This window comes from Pelodiscus sinensis, chromosome 6, assembly GCF_049634645.1.
Source record: "Pelodiscus sinensis isolate JC-2024 chromosome 6, ASM4963464v1, whole genome shotgun sequence".
Taxonomy (NCBI): Eukaryota; Metazoa; Chordata; order Testudines; family Trionychidae; genus Pelodiscus; species Pelodiscus sinensis.
In genome coordinates, this window is record NC_134716.1 from 62,431,976 (window position 1) to 62,448,240 (window position 16,265).

A 16,265-nucleotide genomic window follows, 5' to 3' on the forward strand; every position below is an offset into this window, starting at 1 on the left:
TTGCCATACAAACTCACATCATGAAATCTACAAAATTCTCTACCACCACCAGAGCTAATAGGAAGGCAGCCATAGGCTCCTCTACAAAGGCTGTGGGCATTAAAACCACACAGAGGATCAGCAAGAGGAGAAAGGAGAACCAAACAGCTCATAACTTCCTATTACCAAAGGGCATATCTCTGAATGTAAAATAAGAACTTCTGGAACTTTCCTTCAATCCCCAAACCAGTCTTTGATTTCCAAACCATTTGATAAAGACTCCTCACCCTGACACCTGCCCTCCACCCTACCGCAGGGCTTTCCCATTTCTTACATGTTCTCTCAGGAGCCTGCCCTCTTTCCCAGATACATACACAGACAATGTCAGAGTCTTGGATCTGTTTAGGCTGCTCTCCAGATCCACTCAGGGGACTTCTGCTGGGAGTGAGGTTGGCCAACTGACCTCTCACCTCTGCTGGGCAATGGCATAAAATGGTTGTACTGATAGTTTCTTATATTTTAAACAGAACGGTAGAGCTAATGCCTCCAAATGCACCATGGCATTGCAAAGTTCCTTGAGCTAATAGGGTCTCTTAGGAAAGTAAAGTAAAAGAGAGGTCATGTACTATGAATTTCATGTATAATTGAGCCAGAGAACCAGGTTCCCTTCCCAGCTTTCCACTAGCCTGATGGGTGATGTTAATTCACTTCTCTTGCTTCAGTTTCCCCATCTATAAAACAACGACAGTTCTACTGATCTCTGTTGTAAAACACTTTGCAATCTACTGATGAGAAGTCCATTATAGGAGGTAGGCACTACTATTATTTAAAAGAGGCAATCTAGTAGAATGCTGCTGAGAAGCTATAGGCTTCGGCTGTACAGTTGAAAAGTAGCAGGCTATGGGTAATACTCAGAAGCAGACACTGCGCTGTAGAAGGGACATAAACCAGATTATTGTTTTAAGAGAACAGATACACTAGGAAAAAGAACAGCAAGACAATCCTGTTTCTCCCTAAAAATTTGTTTCACATGTATAATATGTTTTATTGTGATTTTCTTTAAATAAGAAACACATTGGACATGAATGTTCATGTTTACATCAAGTATTATTCAAGTTATATTTAATAGATAGGTTTTTTAAAGTTATATTTTTAAAAAACCACACAGAAACTCAGTTCAGATAATTTAGTGAAAGACCTGATCCTACATCCATTGCTAGTAAGGACAAAACTCACTTTATTCAATGGCTGCAAGATGAATTCAAACTGAAACAGGTACAAAGAAGGGCCACTAGGATGATCCGAGGAATGGAAAACCTGTCTTATGAAAGGAGACTCAAGGAGCTTGGTTTGTTTACCTTAACCAAAAGGCTGAGGGGGGACATGATTGCACTTTTTAAATATATTAGAGGGATAAATACCAGGGAGGGAGAGGAATTATTTAAGTTTAATACCAATGTGGACACAAGAACAAATGGATATAAGCTGGCTAGTAGGAAGTTTAGACTTGAGATTAGACGAAGGTTTCTAACCATTAGAGGAGTGAGGTTCTGTAACAGCCTTCCAAGGGAAGTAGTGGGGACAAAAGATCTATCTGGTTTCAAGATTAAACTAGATGGGTTTATGAAGGGGATGGTTTGATGAGATAACATGATCTTGGTAACTAATTGACCATTCATTATCAGTGGGAAATAGGTTAATGGAGGGATGATAGGAGTTACTATAGAGAACTTTCTGGGTGTCTGGCTGATGAGTCTTGCCCACATGCTCAGGGTTTAGCTGATCACCATATTTGGGGTCGGGAAGGAATTTTCCTCCAGGGTAGATTGGCAGAGGCCCTGGAGGTTTTTCGCCTTCCTCTGTAGCATGGGGTACGGATCACAGCTGGAGGATTCTCTGCATCTTGGGGTCTTCAAAGTATTTGAAGGCTTCAATATCTGAGATATAGGTGAGAGGATTATTCTAGGAGGGGTGGGTGAGATTTTGTGGCCTGCACTGTGCAGGGGGTCAGACTAGATGATCATAACGGTCCCTTCTGACCTTAAAGTCTAAGTCTATGAGTAAGATCAAACCTTAAATAATTGTCCAGTGGTAGCGTGTTAGCGCAAATATTGTCACATCTGTATTTTTCAACAAGCAGCTGTTGAGTTTAGAGGGGTAAATAAATCCATAAATAACTTTGATTACATAATTAGTCAGAATTTTATTGTTGGAGTCATGTATGGACTATTTTAGCACAATGCTATTGTGTTACATTAAGTTGTACGCCATACTATACTGTTTTAGTATAACATTTAATTTGACTCATCTGCAATTCAGTCTGTATTACAGAGTTGAAGTTTTAGATTAAATGTAGTTTTCAGGTGGAAAGAAACTGCAATAAAAGTACTTGGACTATTAGTTCTTCCAAATGATTAATAGCAGGACTTGCTTGGAACATAGGCTTTGATTTCCTCTGTTTAATTGTAGCCTTAAGTGAAATAGAGTTTTGATTTAAGAAAATGTAGACTTGGGTACAGAAAATTTTAAATTTCTGTAACAAAATTTCCCACAATAATGATTCATTTCATTTACATTCAGACGAGTTAAGGGTTAATATGTGGGGAAAAAGAAAACTGTAGCAGCCAAGTTCTACTTTTAAAACTGGAGAAAAAAATTCTAATGCATTTCCTTATTTTGAATAATATATGTAAGAAGTGGAGGAGGGGGATCTCCAAGTAGAGCAGATTTCCCTTCCTCTCACTGTGACCAGGTACCTCTCTCCAGACAGGTTCCAACTATGGGTGGCTTCAACTGTTACAAGCAGGAGCTGGGGTGCAACATGTTCTTGGGGGGAGGGGAGTGCTCACCTCTAATGGCCTGTCACTGGTGGAAAGATGCAACCGTGGCTCTGCATCAGGCACATTGACTCAGTCTGTAGGGGCCACTGCCAGCGGGTTCCATTGGCCACAGTTCCTTGTCCTGGCCACTGAGCTGGCTGGGAACCATGGAGTCAGTTCTTGGGGCAAGAAGGACAGGGGAGGGGAGGACAGAGGCAAAGTGTGGAGCTGCCTCCACAGATTTCAAATGTTACCATGGACACGTGTGCATGTATGGACATGTTGCTGACCCATGTTTATCATCTTTCTCTTTATAACAATCTTTCACATAATTGAAGACTTTCATCAGTTTTCCCCCACCTCTAGTCTCTCCAAAATAAACAAACTCAGTTTTTTCAATCTTCCCTCAGGCTACGTCTAGACTGTAGGCTTTTTGTGCAAGAAGCTTTTGTCGGAAGAGAGTGTTCACACTGAAAAAGAGCATCAAAAAAGCGATGCACTTTTGTGAAAGAGAGCGTCAAGACTGCCTGGATGCTTTCTCGCAAGTAAGCAGTGATTGCTATGGACGGAATGGCCACCAGGGCACCAGTGCTTTTTCCTCTTCTCTCTTCTTGCGCAAAACCCCCCTCTTCTCTGTCCACATACGCCTTTTTGCACAAGAGCTCTTGCGCAAAAAGGCATTCTTCCTCATAGAGGATTACCAATTGCACAAAACCCCCTCTGATCATTCGATTTACTTGCACAAAAAATGCACTTGAGGTGTGGATGCGCCGTGAGTTTTTCCAAAAAACCAGCCGTTTTTCCGCAAAAACTATGTAGTATAGACATAGTCTCAGAAGTCATGTTTCCAGATTTTTAATTTTTGTTGCTCTCCTCTGTACTTTCTCTAATTTGTTCAAATCTTTCCCAGAGTGTGATGCCCAGAATGGGGGACACTACTCCACTTATGGCCTCACCAGTCTTGAGAAGGCTGGAAGAATTATTTATCATGTCTTGCTTACAATCCTCCTGCTAATGCATCCCAGAATTATCTTTTCTCTTTGCACAACAGCATTCTGTTCTTGACTTGTAGTCTGTGATCCATTGTAAACCCCACATTCTTTGCTGCAGTACTCCTTCCCAGGCAGTCATTTCCCATGTTGTGTTCGTGCAATTGATTACTCTTTCCTAAGTGTCATATTCCGGATTTGGAATTTCACCCGGTTTAATTCAGATAATTTCTCTGGTTTGTCAAGATCATTTTGAATTTTGATGCTGTCCTCAAAAGTGCTTGCAACCCCTCTTACTTCAGTATCATCTCAGTATCATCTGCATACTTTATAAATTTGTTTTCTCTACTATTATCCACTTCAGTTATGAAGATATTGAATAGAAATGGACCCATGTCAGAACCCTGAGGGATCCCACTTGGGATGCCCTTCCAGCTTGATTGTAAACCATTGATAACTATCCTCCATATGCCACACAAATACAGCCCGGCTCCCTGGCATTGTGATTCAAAGGGAGCAATCATGCCAAGAAACCAAAAGGGATACTGGTTCAGAGATGATGCAGAGTCACTTGGTCATAGTGTGGATGGCCCTTATCACCTGAATGTATCCAGGTGTGGGAATCCATAGCTTTTCCCATGAAGAAGCAAATGCTCCTCCTCCTCCTCTCACACAACCATGGGATATATTTTATTGCAGGAGGAAAATGCTCATAGACTTCTGGAGAGGTGATCTGGGCCAAAATGCCTACATACCGCATAGCAATGGTGAGCGTGTTTTCTTTGCTTGAGAGAATACTCTGTTCAAGCTGGCAAGGTAATGAAGTTGGTTGCAGAGGCAAAAGCAATTTCACAAGTTCATGGAAGGTGAAAGAGCTGGACACACAACTGCTTAACTTAGTGCATTGAATGCACTTCTCGAGTGCTCCTGAACTTCCACTCAGCAGGGCTGAGTTCAATGGCTTAATGGATCCTTGCCCCTCAGCATGCTGAAGTATACATCTTTACCAGACATTTCAGCATGAAATAATTTTTCAGCGGTCTCTCCACCGCAACCATGTTCAAAAGGCTGAAAACTGCTTTAATTTCAAGAGCAAGGAGAGACAGGCCCTGAAATTGTTACCTCAAGTAATTAGATTTTGCAGATATTAAGCTATGCTAATAACATTTCAGAGTTACTTTGATTAATGTGGCAGAAGATTTTTCCCCCAGATTACTCTGGTGTTCTATTTTATACCATTTTCCTCCCTTTCTCTTTTATAGCTGATGCTTCTGATTTCTTTCTACCAGAAACAGCAGCCTAAAGAACATACTGAGTAGTACTATAGTCCCACATAATGCTAGAAAACTGTGGGAGCAAATAACCCTCTTGCTGATGGTTTATTCCTATCAGTTCTTAAGAGAACAAAAATGGTGCTCTTTTTAAGGGCTGTCATCTACCCTTCCTTTCTTGGGATTAGGATTGTGCAACCCTTATTCGGTGGTCAGTACTTAGTCACATGAGTAGTCTCTTAAAATAGTGGTATAAGGGGCAGTCACCCAGAGATGCTATCCAAGTTCTCAGAACAATTAGATGCAGGCTGCACTTTCCTGTAGTTAGGGCCGGCAGAGCTCATTTGCATTATTTAGTGCGAGGACTGTGGAATAGTCCTGTGGATGCAAAAGGCAGCAATGCCTAGGGGGAGCTTGCATGACAGCAGTGTAACTACGGATCCTGGGCAGCAGTCCTCACTCCATTTGGGAGTCTGGGTGTGATAAGCATATCCAGAGGGGTAAGGATGAAGGAGGAATACAAAGGCAACAGCAAGTGTCTCAGAGGGATTGTACTAGGCCCTCCATGGCATCTAGCACTGGGATGAGGAATCTTTTTTGGGTCGGGGCCTTAGGTTCCTCACCACAATCTAGAGAATCATTCTGTCCGTTGCAGTGAGGCAAATCCACTCCCTCAAGCATCTCACTTCTCAAAGTGCAGCCTGGCTGGTTGTATCTGACACACACGTGGACTGTGTCCTCAATCTGACCAATGCCATGGTTCATACTCCAGCTTTAGATTTTACTTTTCCTGCTGTAGTATCCAACAATGCTGGATGGCAGTACTCCAGCAGGTCCAGAGGTGGTGTAGTTTTTGGGCAGTACTCCAGCAGGTCCAGAGGTGATGTGATCCTTTTGTGCCTTTTTTTCCCCTACCAACAATTCCAGGCAGGACAGTCCAGGGGACAGCAATGCAGAAGTAATCCTTTTTGCTCTCAGCAGGCAGTGTATGCCAGGTTATGCAGATGTGGAGGAATGTGAAAGGGATTTGTGTAGTCAACCTTATTTCTTGCAGAGATGATTTGTTACCATTTAACTGTCCCTGTGACTGTACCCTAATTGACCCCAGCGGTGCCCCTCCAACAGTGAGGGCACTGACTCTCATTAGGAGGTGTAACACCAGGCTGCAGCCAGTAAAAAAGCTTAACTAGTTCAATGAGCAGCTCCTGTACTCCCCCCCCCCCCCCCCCCCCCCCCCAGCATGTAGCCTTGTTAATACTAATGCCAAACAAACAAATGGCTGCCTACTGGCTTGGAGTGGGTGCACACATGTACTGAGACTAGCATAGTTGATCACAGTAAGGCAGTTGACGTGAAGCTGTCACCTGCTGTAGTCACTCAGGCCATGTTTACACTAAGAAAGTATTTCAAAATTATTAAATTTGATTTAATAACTCCCAATTTAACAAATTAGAACTAGAATGTCCACAGCCTTGAAACTAGTCTGAGGCAGGTTCCGTTAATGTGAATGCGCTGCCTCGGACTTGGAGCCCCAGGAAGCACTGGGGAGTAATAAGTTTAAATTACTCTAGGGAGTAATTATTCCAAAATAGTGGTACCAGAGCTTCCATACTACCGCTATTTTGAAATAACTATGTCAGAATTAGTGTTACTCCTGAAGAAAAGCAGGAGTACAGATTTCGAATTCCATGGCCCGTTATTTCAAAATAATGCGCTTGGTAGTGTGGGCTTTCTGCTTATAAAATCGACCTTGGAGGAGGAGGGTTATTTAGAAATAAACTCCTAATGTAGACCGGAGCTTAGAAGTGCAGTTTCTGTTGCACACTTCTGGGGCTACACTAGCCCTTTGGGACGCAGTGATGTCCTTTTAAAATTATCTGCTGGATAATTTGCAAAGCCATGCTTCTATTATCCCCATGTGGCAAGTGCAACCCACTTGTGTCTCAGGTACTTGTTATTATGAGTCGAAGTGGCTGATTTAGCAGAGCACCCCTTTTGAAAAATTCACCTTCCCGTAGGGTGCACGTGAGATTACAGATCTGAGCACACCAGATGTGTCCAACCTTAGCAATGCTTCTCAAACTTCCAGATTTGTTCCAGTGAAATCGGCATCATGCTATGGGTGTGCATTTGCTAACAAGACTTAAATATGTGCATTGGAACTCACAGTCCAGAAATAAATGCAGATATTTACAGAGAAGCAGAAACAGAAGTCTAAGTGCTGAGACCTTCACCTGGCAAATCAGTAATCCTGACTAAAATGTGAACCTAATGTATGAGAGGAAAATACAAAATTGCCATATACACACACTAGCATAATAAGCAAATGTTAATTGATGTGCTTTGATTGTGATAGTTCCTGGGAGATTTGCAATGAGCAGGGCTTTACTGTACAGGCAATTCTGAGGCATATGCTGGCACATCTAGGAAGAGTCATCATGTCTAAGTACTTTCTACCATCTGCTATAAAAACTGAAATACTGAAAGGTTTTTTTTCTTCTTTTTCTCTCTGACGCCTCATATATACAACTGACTTTATTCTTGCCATTTATGCCATATTAATATTTTGTGTAGCCCTCTTTTATAAAAGCTTGACTTGTATATGTTTTATGCCACTGAATTACATGATAGCAATGGGTATAGAAAGAACAAAAGATAAATAACTTTCTAGAATGACAGAGCCAGCCTCATGGATTCATTGCCATATAGCCCCCTTTTGTGTTGTAGGAAATTGTTGTTTACTGAAATAGATGTCAGTCATTTAAAGTTTTTCATTTTTAGGCTGCCTTACAAAGTCGGAGGCCTCCATCCTTCACTGTGCGTGATAGTTACTGGATGCAACTTTGGGCAGGGCAGTTGTGGGTTCCCTTACTTCTCTTGCCACTTGGGGGCACTATGATCCTTGGCATAGATCAGGAAAGCCCCCACTTGCTCTAGACCAGGGGTCTCCAAACTTTTCAGCCCGAGGGCCGCATTAACTATCAAACAGCAGTTCGGGGGCCGACTACACACTTGAGGTCCAAATAAAAAACAATCAAAACATGGATGTTGTTTTTAATTATTTATTTAATATTATTTTATTCAGTTATTATTTAATAACACATTGATACACATTGATACACATTGAATAAATAATGAAACTGAAAGTATCTTGCACACAATATCGCTCAAAAAACCTGATTATGCGAACTAATTTTGTCGCAATAATAGCTGCAAATGACCCGAAACAATTTTTAAAAATTCTTATGATTTCTTAAGTTAAACTTACCTGAATATAGTGTGCAAATATATCCACTTATGGTAGAGAGATTGTTGCTTTTAATGTTTCCTCTTCAGAATATTCGCCTGCGAATCCGTTTCTCCCGGAGGGGGGGGGGGCTTTTCCCCCTGCTCTCCCCTTCCTCTGCACGCTGTCCTCCCCTCCTGCTTGCCACTGCTCACTCCTTCCCCCCCCCTGGGCGGAAGGGGTCACCTTTTTAAAGTTCCCGCCGGGGTTCACGTTCCCCCGCACGTCGCCGGGCGGGCGTTACCACCACCGCCCATCCTGCCCCCTGATTGGCCGGCTGCCCTGTCAGTCTGGGCGGGGGAACGCCGCCCGTGCTAACCCCCGCTCCCTGTGCCGTTTGCCGCCGCGCGGCCGCTTGTCAGCGGAGCGGCCCGCTTCTCCTGCCCCGGCGCGGCGTGAGTACACGCCGCACACCCCTGACAAGGCCCCCCCCCGCGGCAAGAAGGGCCCGTTCGGCGGCGCCCCAGGGACGGGCGGGGGTCGCCTCGTCACACCGGCACGCGGAAGAAGGCGGGGCCAGACAAAAAGGTCTCCACGGGCCGGATGAGAGGGCCTCGCGGGCCGCATCCGGCCCGCGGGCTGTAGTTTGGAGACCCCTGCTCTAGACTAACCATGCAGTGGCTTCAAAGAGCCATCCACGTTGATGGAAAAAAGCTGTATTCTAGTAATGCCCCATTTCCCCTTCCAACCCAATAACCATCCCATTTCCGCTTTGGTGGAGGCTACTGTGAGGATGGCACAGAAAGTGGCTTCACCACTGTGGACATCCTAATGGTGGAAGACGATTCAGTGCTTTCTAGTGCCTTCACCCCACAGCCGTGGCACACACAAAAATGGCTTGGAGCAGAGAATTATGGCCACTGACATTTCTAAACTAGTTTATAACACTCTTCAGCAACTCGCTTTCTCAGCATAAAGTGCAACACTTATGGGTTCTGAGGAGAGGTCTCTTATGCCAGAAAGCAGGTTGTTTTAACTGTACAGGCCTTTCAGAAGGGGTAACAGAGTTTAGTAGGGGCTCCATAAAGGACTTGGAAAAACTACCAAGGTGAACAAAAATAATTGTTTTGGTTTTAAAAATTGAAAATCAGCCTTTTACAATTTAATTTGTTGTGCAGAAATCACCTTCAGGGAAAGGGTGAGTCACTGGCAGAGAGACTAACATAATATGTTGACCCTAACGCAAGAGGTTGCATATTAGTTCCTTTATGAACATGGGGGAAAATCTACAGCAGCTCTGTTTGCCACAGGCTGAAAACCAGAGGCGTACTTAACTTTTTTCATATACCCAAAAGAAATAGAAGGTGTAAGTGAGAGTAAACACATTCTCTATTCACTGGGGAAAGCCAGCTCCTGTACAATTGTTACATGTTCACAATTTTTCTATTGGGGAAAGACAAGGGGTCATAAAGTGTCAAAAATATTGAAGTGCTATAGTATTTTCCCCATTTCTATGTTAAAGACATCCAAGACAATTTTAATAGACATTTGTGCATAGACAAATCTGATGAGAAATTGTATGCTGAGTTTCTGCAAAGAATGAATTTTTACTACTCAGTTATAGATGCTTGGGGAAAATAAAAACAAAACTAGGATTTATAATGGAAATGCTGGCTGCCATAACTGTGTAGTGACACTAGCAGAAGCTGCTATAAAAATTTTAAAAGGTTTACAAACTGAAGTAATATGAAGCAGCAAGTTGTACCATTACTTTCTTAATTGATCAAATGTACCTACATAATGATATTAATAAATATTACCTAAACATCAGATTTCAGTAATGCTAAGAAGTATGATTGACATTGAAAAAAAAGCTTTCTTTATTCCATCTGTTTACCATTGCAAGGCTTGGAAGGCATAAAAATGAAGTAAAAGGCCTGTACCAAGATTTATAACATTCAGTAAATAGTTAGTCATTGGTATTTTAGAACAAAATAGACAGCACACAATGTCCTATTTACTTTCAAGAAAGAGCAATTGTGAACATAAAGTGACTGATTATAACATTGTATGACATTTTGAAGCTAACAGCTCCAATGGTTATAAGCAGATTCTGACAGAGAAAAATCTGCCTTATGGGCATCTCTAAGTTAAAACATCTTCCGAGAAAAAAAGTAATTAAAAACAGTAAAGGACATTATCAAAACAAGATAACAGGAACAGAAACATGATACTAGTAGGTCATGGGTTTTACTATTAAAGTATAAAAAAGTAAGAAAAACATATTGTTGTCCCCTTTCCCAAATGTCAAATTTGTATGCAGTGTTGTTGTAGTCATGGCAGTCCTAGCATATTACAGAGACAAAGTGAGTGAGGTAATATCTTTTATTGGACCAATTTCTGTTGGCAAGAGAGACAAGCTGGGCCAATAAAAGATATTACCTCACCCACCTTCTCTCTGTTCAGAGTTTGTAATTTATCTCTAGTAGAGCTAATATTCTTCTGGATTGAGGGACAGTCTCAGATATTCAATCAAAACAGTACATAGGCGCACACACAATGTCCAATTTAAATGAGGGACAAAGTTCAAAGTTTCTGAAACTGAGCAAATGTATTTTTCATGTGCTTCTATCTGCATATATAAAACTAAATTACACGTTTGTGTCGTATACTCAAATTCTGGTATCCCATGTGTGCACAAAATTGCCTGTTTTCATGCTCTTGGGGGGTGGGTATGCAAAACTGTAATATGTAATTACAGGACACATTTCAAACTGTGTCCCTAAAAGTTTGCAGAATGCCTGTCTGTAAGATTGGAGAGTTATTCAAAATACCTTCACAAGGCTCTGTAAAAAGATCTTTAATCAAATGAAAAATTAGAAAGGTAAAATTTAAATTGGTAAAGTATTTGCTTATTAAAACTGAGAAGTACCTATTGAGGTTTCCATAGAACAAAAATGAAGTTTTTATTTGGATCATTTTGTTCGATAAATGTAATCAAATAATCTATAGTGTACTTTTAAAATTTCCTTTAACTCACCCTACATGCTGACTCAGAGGAGAAGCACTGAATCAAAGTGAGCCATGGAAAACAGAAAAACACTATGTACCTTATTTATAATTCTCTCTGTAGATGAATTATATCCCAGATCATTTTTGCCATTACCTTGTTTCAGGCAGCTTATTGTGGTAGGTTTAATTTAGTTTTTCTTCATTCAACAGGCTGAGGCAAATGGTCCAGCAAATCCTTTTATTAGTTCAAGTGCAAATGCTCCATCATCTCCCAGGACCTTAATCTCCTGCCAGTATGTGGGCTGGAGAGTGGCCAGTGCACTCTCCCAGGTCTACTTACCTCCCACCGGACCCAACATCCCTCTGCCAAGCAAATCTAAACAGAAGGTATCTCCTGTGAAATATCAGTACTCAGAACAACGTGATGTGGAGAAAAGAACTGCACGCCCTTCTCTAAGGTATTTGTTTCCTACACATAAACCTCTGTCACTGCCCCTTTGCCCATTCCATCTGTTCTTCTGGTTGAAAGGGATAAATACAGGTCCCAAGTTAATGACATTTATATGTAATATGTTTACAACACTCCCTACTCCTCTGAATTCAGCATCTGAAAAAGTTCAGCAAAATATGTTTGGAGTAAAATTAGTGTGGATCATATCCAATGTTTATGCTGAAAGATATGTATGTGTTGCAAGTATTCGCTTAGCTGTGTATATCATCTCAGCCTGGGACATTATCAGTTTAAGAATAAAGTCTTTAAAAAAAGGAAATATTATGCACACCCTGAATCATAAAATTAAGGATTTTCTGAATTTCATCTGTCTCTAGTGATATAGCAACCTAGTTTTTAGGAAAATATCCAATAAGCAAAGTAAAACAAGACCACTCAGGACTGTACACTGGTTTAAATGAACTTTATGCCCCAGTCCTGTCATCCTGCCACATATGAAAGTTAACTCCAAGGATCTCAAATTATATTAGTAAACATGCATTTTATTTGAAAAGGCTAGTATGAAATGTCTAACTTTCCACCACCAATTAAAAAGATGCAAAGTATGGGCAAAATATCAATATGTTACTACTAATCCTGGAACAAAAAGCGAGTTGCACTACCATATTTGCAACTGAAATGTTTGATGTTAATTTTTGAATGTGAAAAGACTGCAGGGGCCCTAAGAATTTCAGCTAAGGCTTATGCATATGAGGCTTTTTTGGTCTTGCATGCAATTTGGATCTTAATTCCTCTTCTGCCCCAAGTAATGTGATTTTCAGTGCATATTTATACTGGATAAAAAGGTATGAGATTACCAAATCTCAGTGCACAATTTCATGTAGAAATGGCAAAGTGAGGTTGAGGGGAGGAGAGAACAAAACATGTTTAGAGGTCAGCTTGAAGATTTGACCCTATATTATCACTGTCTGTGTCATCATAATGGTCCTAACTTGTTTGTGCTGTACAGATTTTCTTCTGTGCCATACTCCATTTCTCAATTTATCTTTTAATTGCTAATAGTGTATTAGGTTAGTTAATATTTGTATAGCCGCTTGAAGGTGAAATGCATTACATAATTGCTATTATTATGTAATTAAGAAGTCACTTTCACTTAGTAAAACAGTGTTAAAATAGAAAGCATGTCCGAGGTCAGTATGAAACATCACTTTCTGACTTGAAGGAATTAAATATCTACACAACTTCACTTCAGACTAGCATAGTAAAGGTCATACTCTAATATGACTAAAGGCTGTTTTAAAAAAACAATGTTCTTTCAGCTACAAATAATCCTGACAAACTCTGCTTTTTGAAGGATGGTAAATTCTTAGAAACCAACGCATAGCAATGGGACAGCTACATATAAACATGCTACAGCTCCTGGCAATAAATAAAGCATGACTCTTTCCACATGTATCAAAGGCAATATGTGTCAGATCTGAATTGAAGTATGACTGCTGTCTGTTGCCTAAACAAGGAGTATCATCCAGAAATGTTTGATGCTAGTTTTTGAAGCTATGCACTGAAGATCCAGAAAATAATTTATAATCTTTACAGTAATTCATTTTCTGAAAGCAAAATATAACTGGGTAGACTCACTGAGTAGACAAGTGTGTGGGACTGGATTTTCAGACCCTCATGATCTAGATTTGTGGTGCTAAAGCCAATAATTTCTCTAGTAAAAGTGTTTGAACCTTTCCTTTGAAACCTGAAACTGTGTGATGCTCAACATGTACAAGTTAAATTAGGCCTTAGTCAACGGACCTCTTCAACTCCTCAATCATCTGCTCATTTTGGCACCCTCAGCTACCACCTCTCTTAACTCAAGCAAATGGGTATCAGAGCTGCTCTGAGCTTTATCTGTCTGTGACATTCCTCCCCCCTCCAAGGACCTTACTGGCACTCAGGGATCACTGGAGCACAGTGATGCTCTGGCTTTATGCCCCTTGTCTCTTAGCCATGCACTGACATATCCCCTCCATCTGGCACAGGGGTGGGCAAAAGCCACTCAACGGGTTGGATCCAGCCCACACAGCTGTTCCAGGCTCTGCCTCCTAGCACATTTCCAGGTGGATGAAGCTATGTGAGCCCTTTCAACTGCTTCTATTTAAAGGGCTCGCGCCTTCCCCGTTGCCTGGCAGGGCACTTCTAGCAGTTGAAAGGGCTTGTACATCTCCAGCTCCCCATCAATGTGCTAGCGGCGCCGGAGCTGCAAGCCCTTTTAACTGTTTCTATTTAAAGGGCTCTCCCAAGTCCTTTAAATAGAAGCAGTTAAAAGTGTTCACAGCTCCTGCCATGCTGCTAGCACATTCCCTGGGAACCATGCACGAGCACTTTTAACTGCTTCTGTTTAAAGGGCTTGTGCCTTTTCCGCAGCTGCCAGGCAACGTGTTGCCTGACAGGCATGGGGAAGGCATGAGACCTTTAAATAGAAGCAGTTGAAAGGGCTTGCAAGTCCCAGCTCCCTGGCAACATGCTAGCCACACCGGAGCTGCGAGCCCTTTTAACAGTTTCTATTTAAAGGACTCATGCCTCCCAGGCAGCTGCATTACCTGGCAGCCGCCTGGCAGGCACAAGCCCTTTAAATTGAAGCAATTGAAAGAGCTTGCAACTCTGGACCCATGATAGCCCGCTGTCTGCGAGCCAGGGACATGTGAGCCCTTTCAACTGTTTCTAGTTAAAGGGCTTGCGCCTTCCATCCCAGGCTCCACCCCTTTCTTCCGTGGCACGCCCCCTTCTGGGGTGGCCTGTAACCACTTCAAAAATTATTGAAGTGGCCTCTGCTCAAAAATTATTGCACACTCCTGATCTGGTACCAGGGTGGCCTGTTTCCCCTGGGATGGAGACGGCGCCGGTATTAGAAAAGCAGGATAAAGGATGTCCTGAAGGTAGGGAGGTAGGATGGGTTCTGGACTGGCCTAGTGGATAGGACATTTGCCTGGGGATTGCAGGGTGAAGGGCTCAAGTCCCATCTCCATCTGTGTCTCTTGTCATGCCCTCCCTGCTCATCCTGGAAGCAACCAGACTTCCCTTTAGGCCTTGAGAATCCCCTTGTAGCCAGTGATGCTGCAGCAATGTAAAGGAGCATGGGGCAAGAGAAGTGAATGGAACTGTACCACTTGAAAATCTGATCCAATATTCTTCATATAATAAGAACTCCATGTCTAGCTCAGTACAACTAACCAACAGATTTAAAAACATTCTTCACTTCAGCTGCTTCAAAACACCACGCATGGGAGAACTCAAGGGAAAGGAAATTACTTCTGTGAAATGAGAGGGGACTGCAGCACTTTATGGCCTGTGACCTGCTTCTTAGAGAAGTGAAAGGCACATAACTGGTTTAAAAAACAAACAAACAAAAAACAAACCAGCCCCCACACTGAGTCATGGCATAGCAGCAAGGCTCTGCCAAAAAAAAGTGGTACATTCAGATACATCCCACATACTGCAGAATGCTAGAAACCTAATTGTCAAGTTACTACATACAATGGAAAATCAAGTATCTGAGAACCAGTTTAAGCTCCCTTATCTTTAGTCACCCAGCTCTGGTGTAAGGAAGCAGCAGTTAACTACTCTGCCATACCCCCACTTCCTTGTCATCCCAGTCCTTCCCCACACCAGTGCACACCTACTTCTATCTCCTTATACAGGAGCCAGATTCACCAGCCTGCCATCAGTGGGGAGTTTCTCTGTGAAGAAAGAAATCTCCATTAGCTTCCTCTGGCCCCTTTGCCCTGTTTACACAGCGTACAGTGACATTAGCAGGCCAGGCCCGTTATTACTTCTATTCTCAAGCTGCCCAATGTTCATCTAGAAACCAGAGGGAAGGTATAGTGTCAGTTGCGATTACATAAGAACAGCCATACTGGGTCAGAGCAAAGATCCTTCTATCCCAGTATCCTGTTTTCTGACAGTGGCTAATGCCAGGTGCCCCAGAGGGAATGAACACAACATGTAATTATCAAGTGATCCATCCTGTTATCCATTTTCAGCCCTGACAAACAGAGGCTAGGGACAGAGTGTCTGTCTAGATAGTGGTGGTGTGGCTGCAGTCTTCTTAATCACTTTAGATCTTATTTTGCACAGTTGCCACCCGAGAATCTAAAAAAAAAAACCAGTGACAGTGCTATTTTCATCTAGGGTTATCCCTGTTGTTCCTCCTCAGCACAGGCCTGCTCACTGAGCTTTGTAACTTGTAACTTTGGGCTAAACTCCTACCATGCACTATGCATAGAGCAACATTTGAAAAGGACCCAAACACATAAAGCTACTCATCTTGAGTGCAGCAAACATTTAAGGGCATTATACCAGCCCTCAGTGATCTGCACTAAGTATTCAGTACCTGGTGCAAGTGTCAGTTAAAACCCAAAGTGATCTGTGACCCAGCTATCTGAGAGACCATTTCTGCCCCAATATTGCATTCTGGGAGTAAGGGTCTGCCAGATCACTCTTACAGCCAGTTCTAGTCACAGTAGTCTC

The 16,265-nt window shown here is 42.2% G+C and overlaps 1 protein-coding gene across 6 annotated transcripts in view; it reads left to right on the forward strand.

Annotated features, from left to right (window-relative positions):
* TMEM232 (transmembrane protein 232) overlaps positions 1 to 16,265 on the forward strand; it is a 155,913-nt gene that overhangs the window by 97,695 nt on the left and 41,953 nt on the right. For all 6 annotated transcript variants that reach the window (XM_075932031.1, XM_025190394.2, XM_025190397.2 and 3 more), the window contains one exon: positions 11,507 to 11,754. In XM_075932031.1, the coding sequence (XP_075788146.1) occupies positions 11,507 to 11,754 (248 nt within the window). The remainder of the gene's footprint in view (positions 1 to 11,506; positions 11,755 to 16,265) is intronic.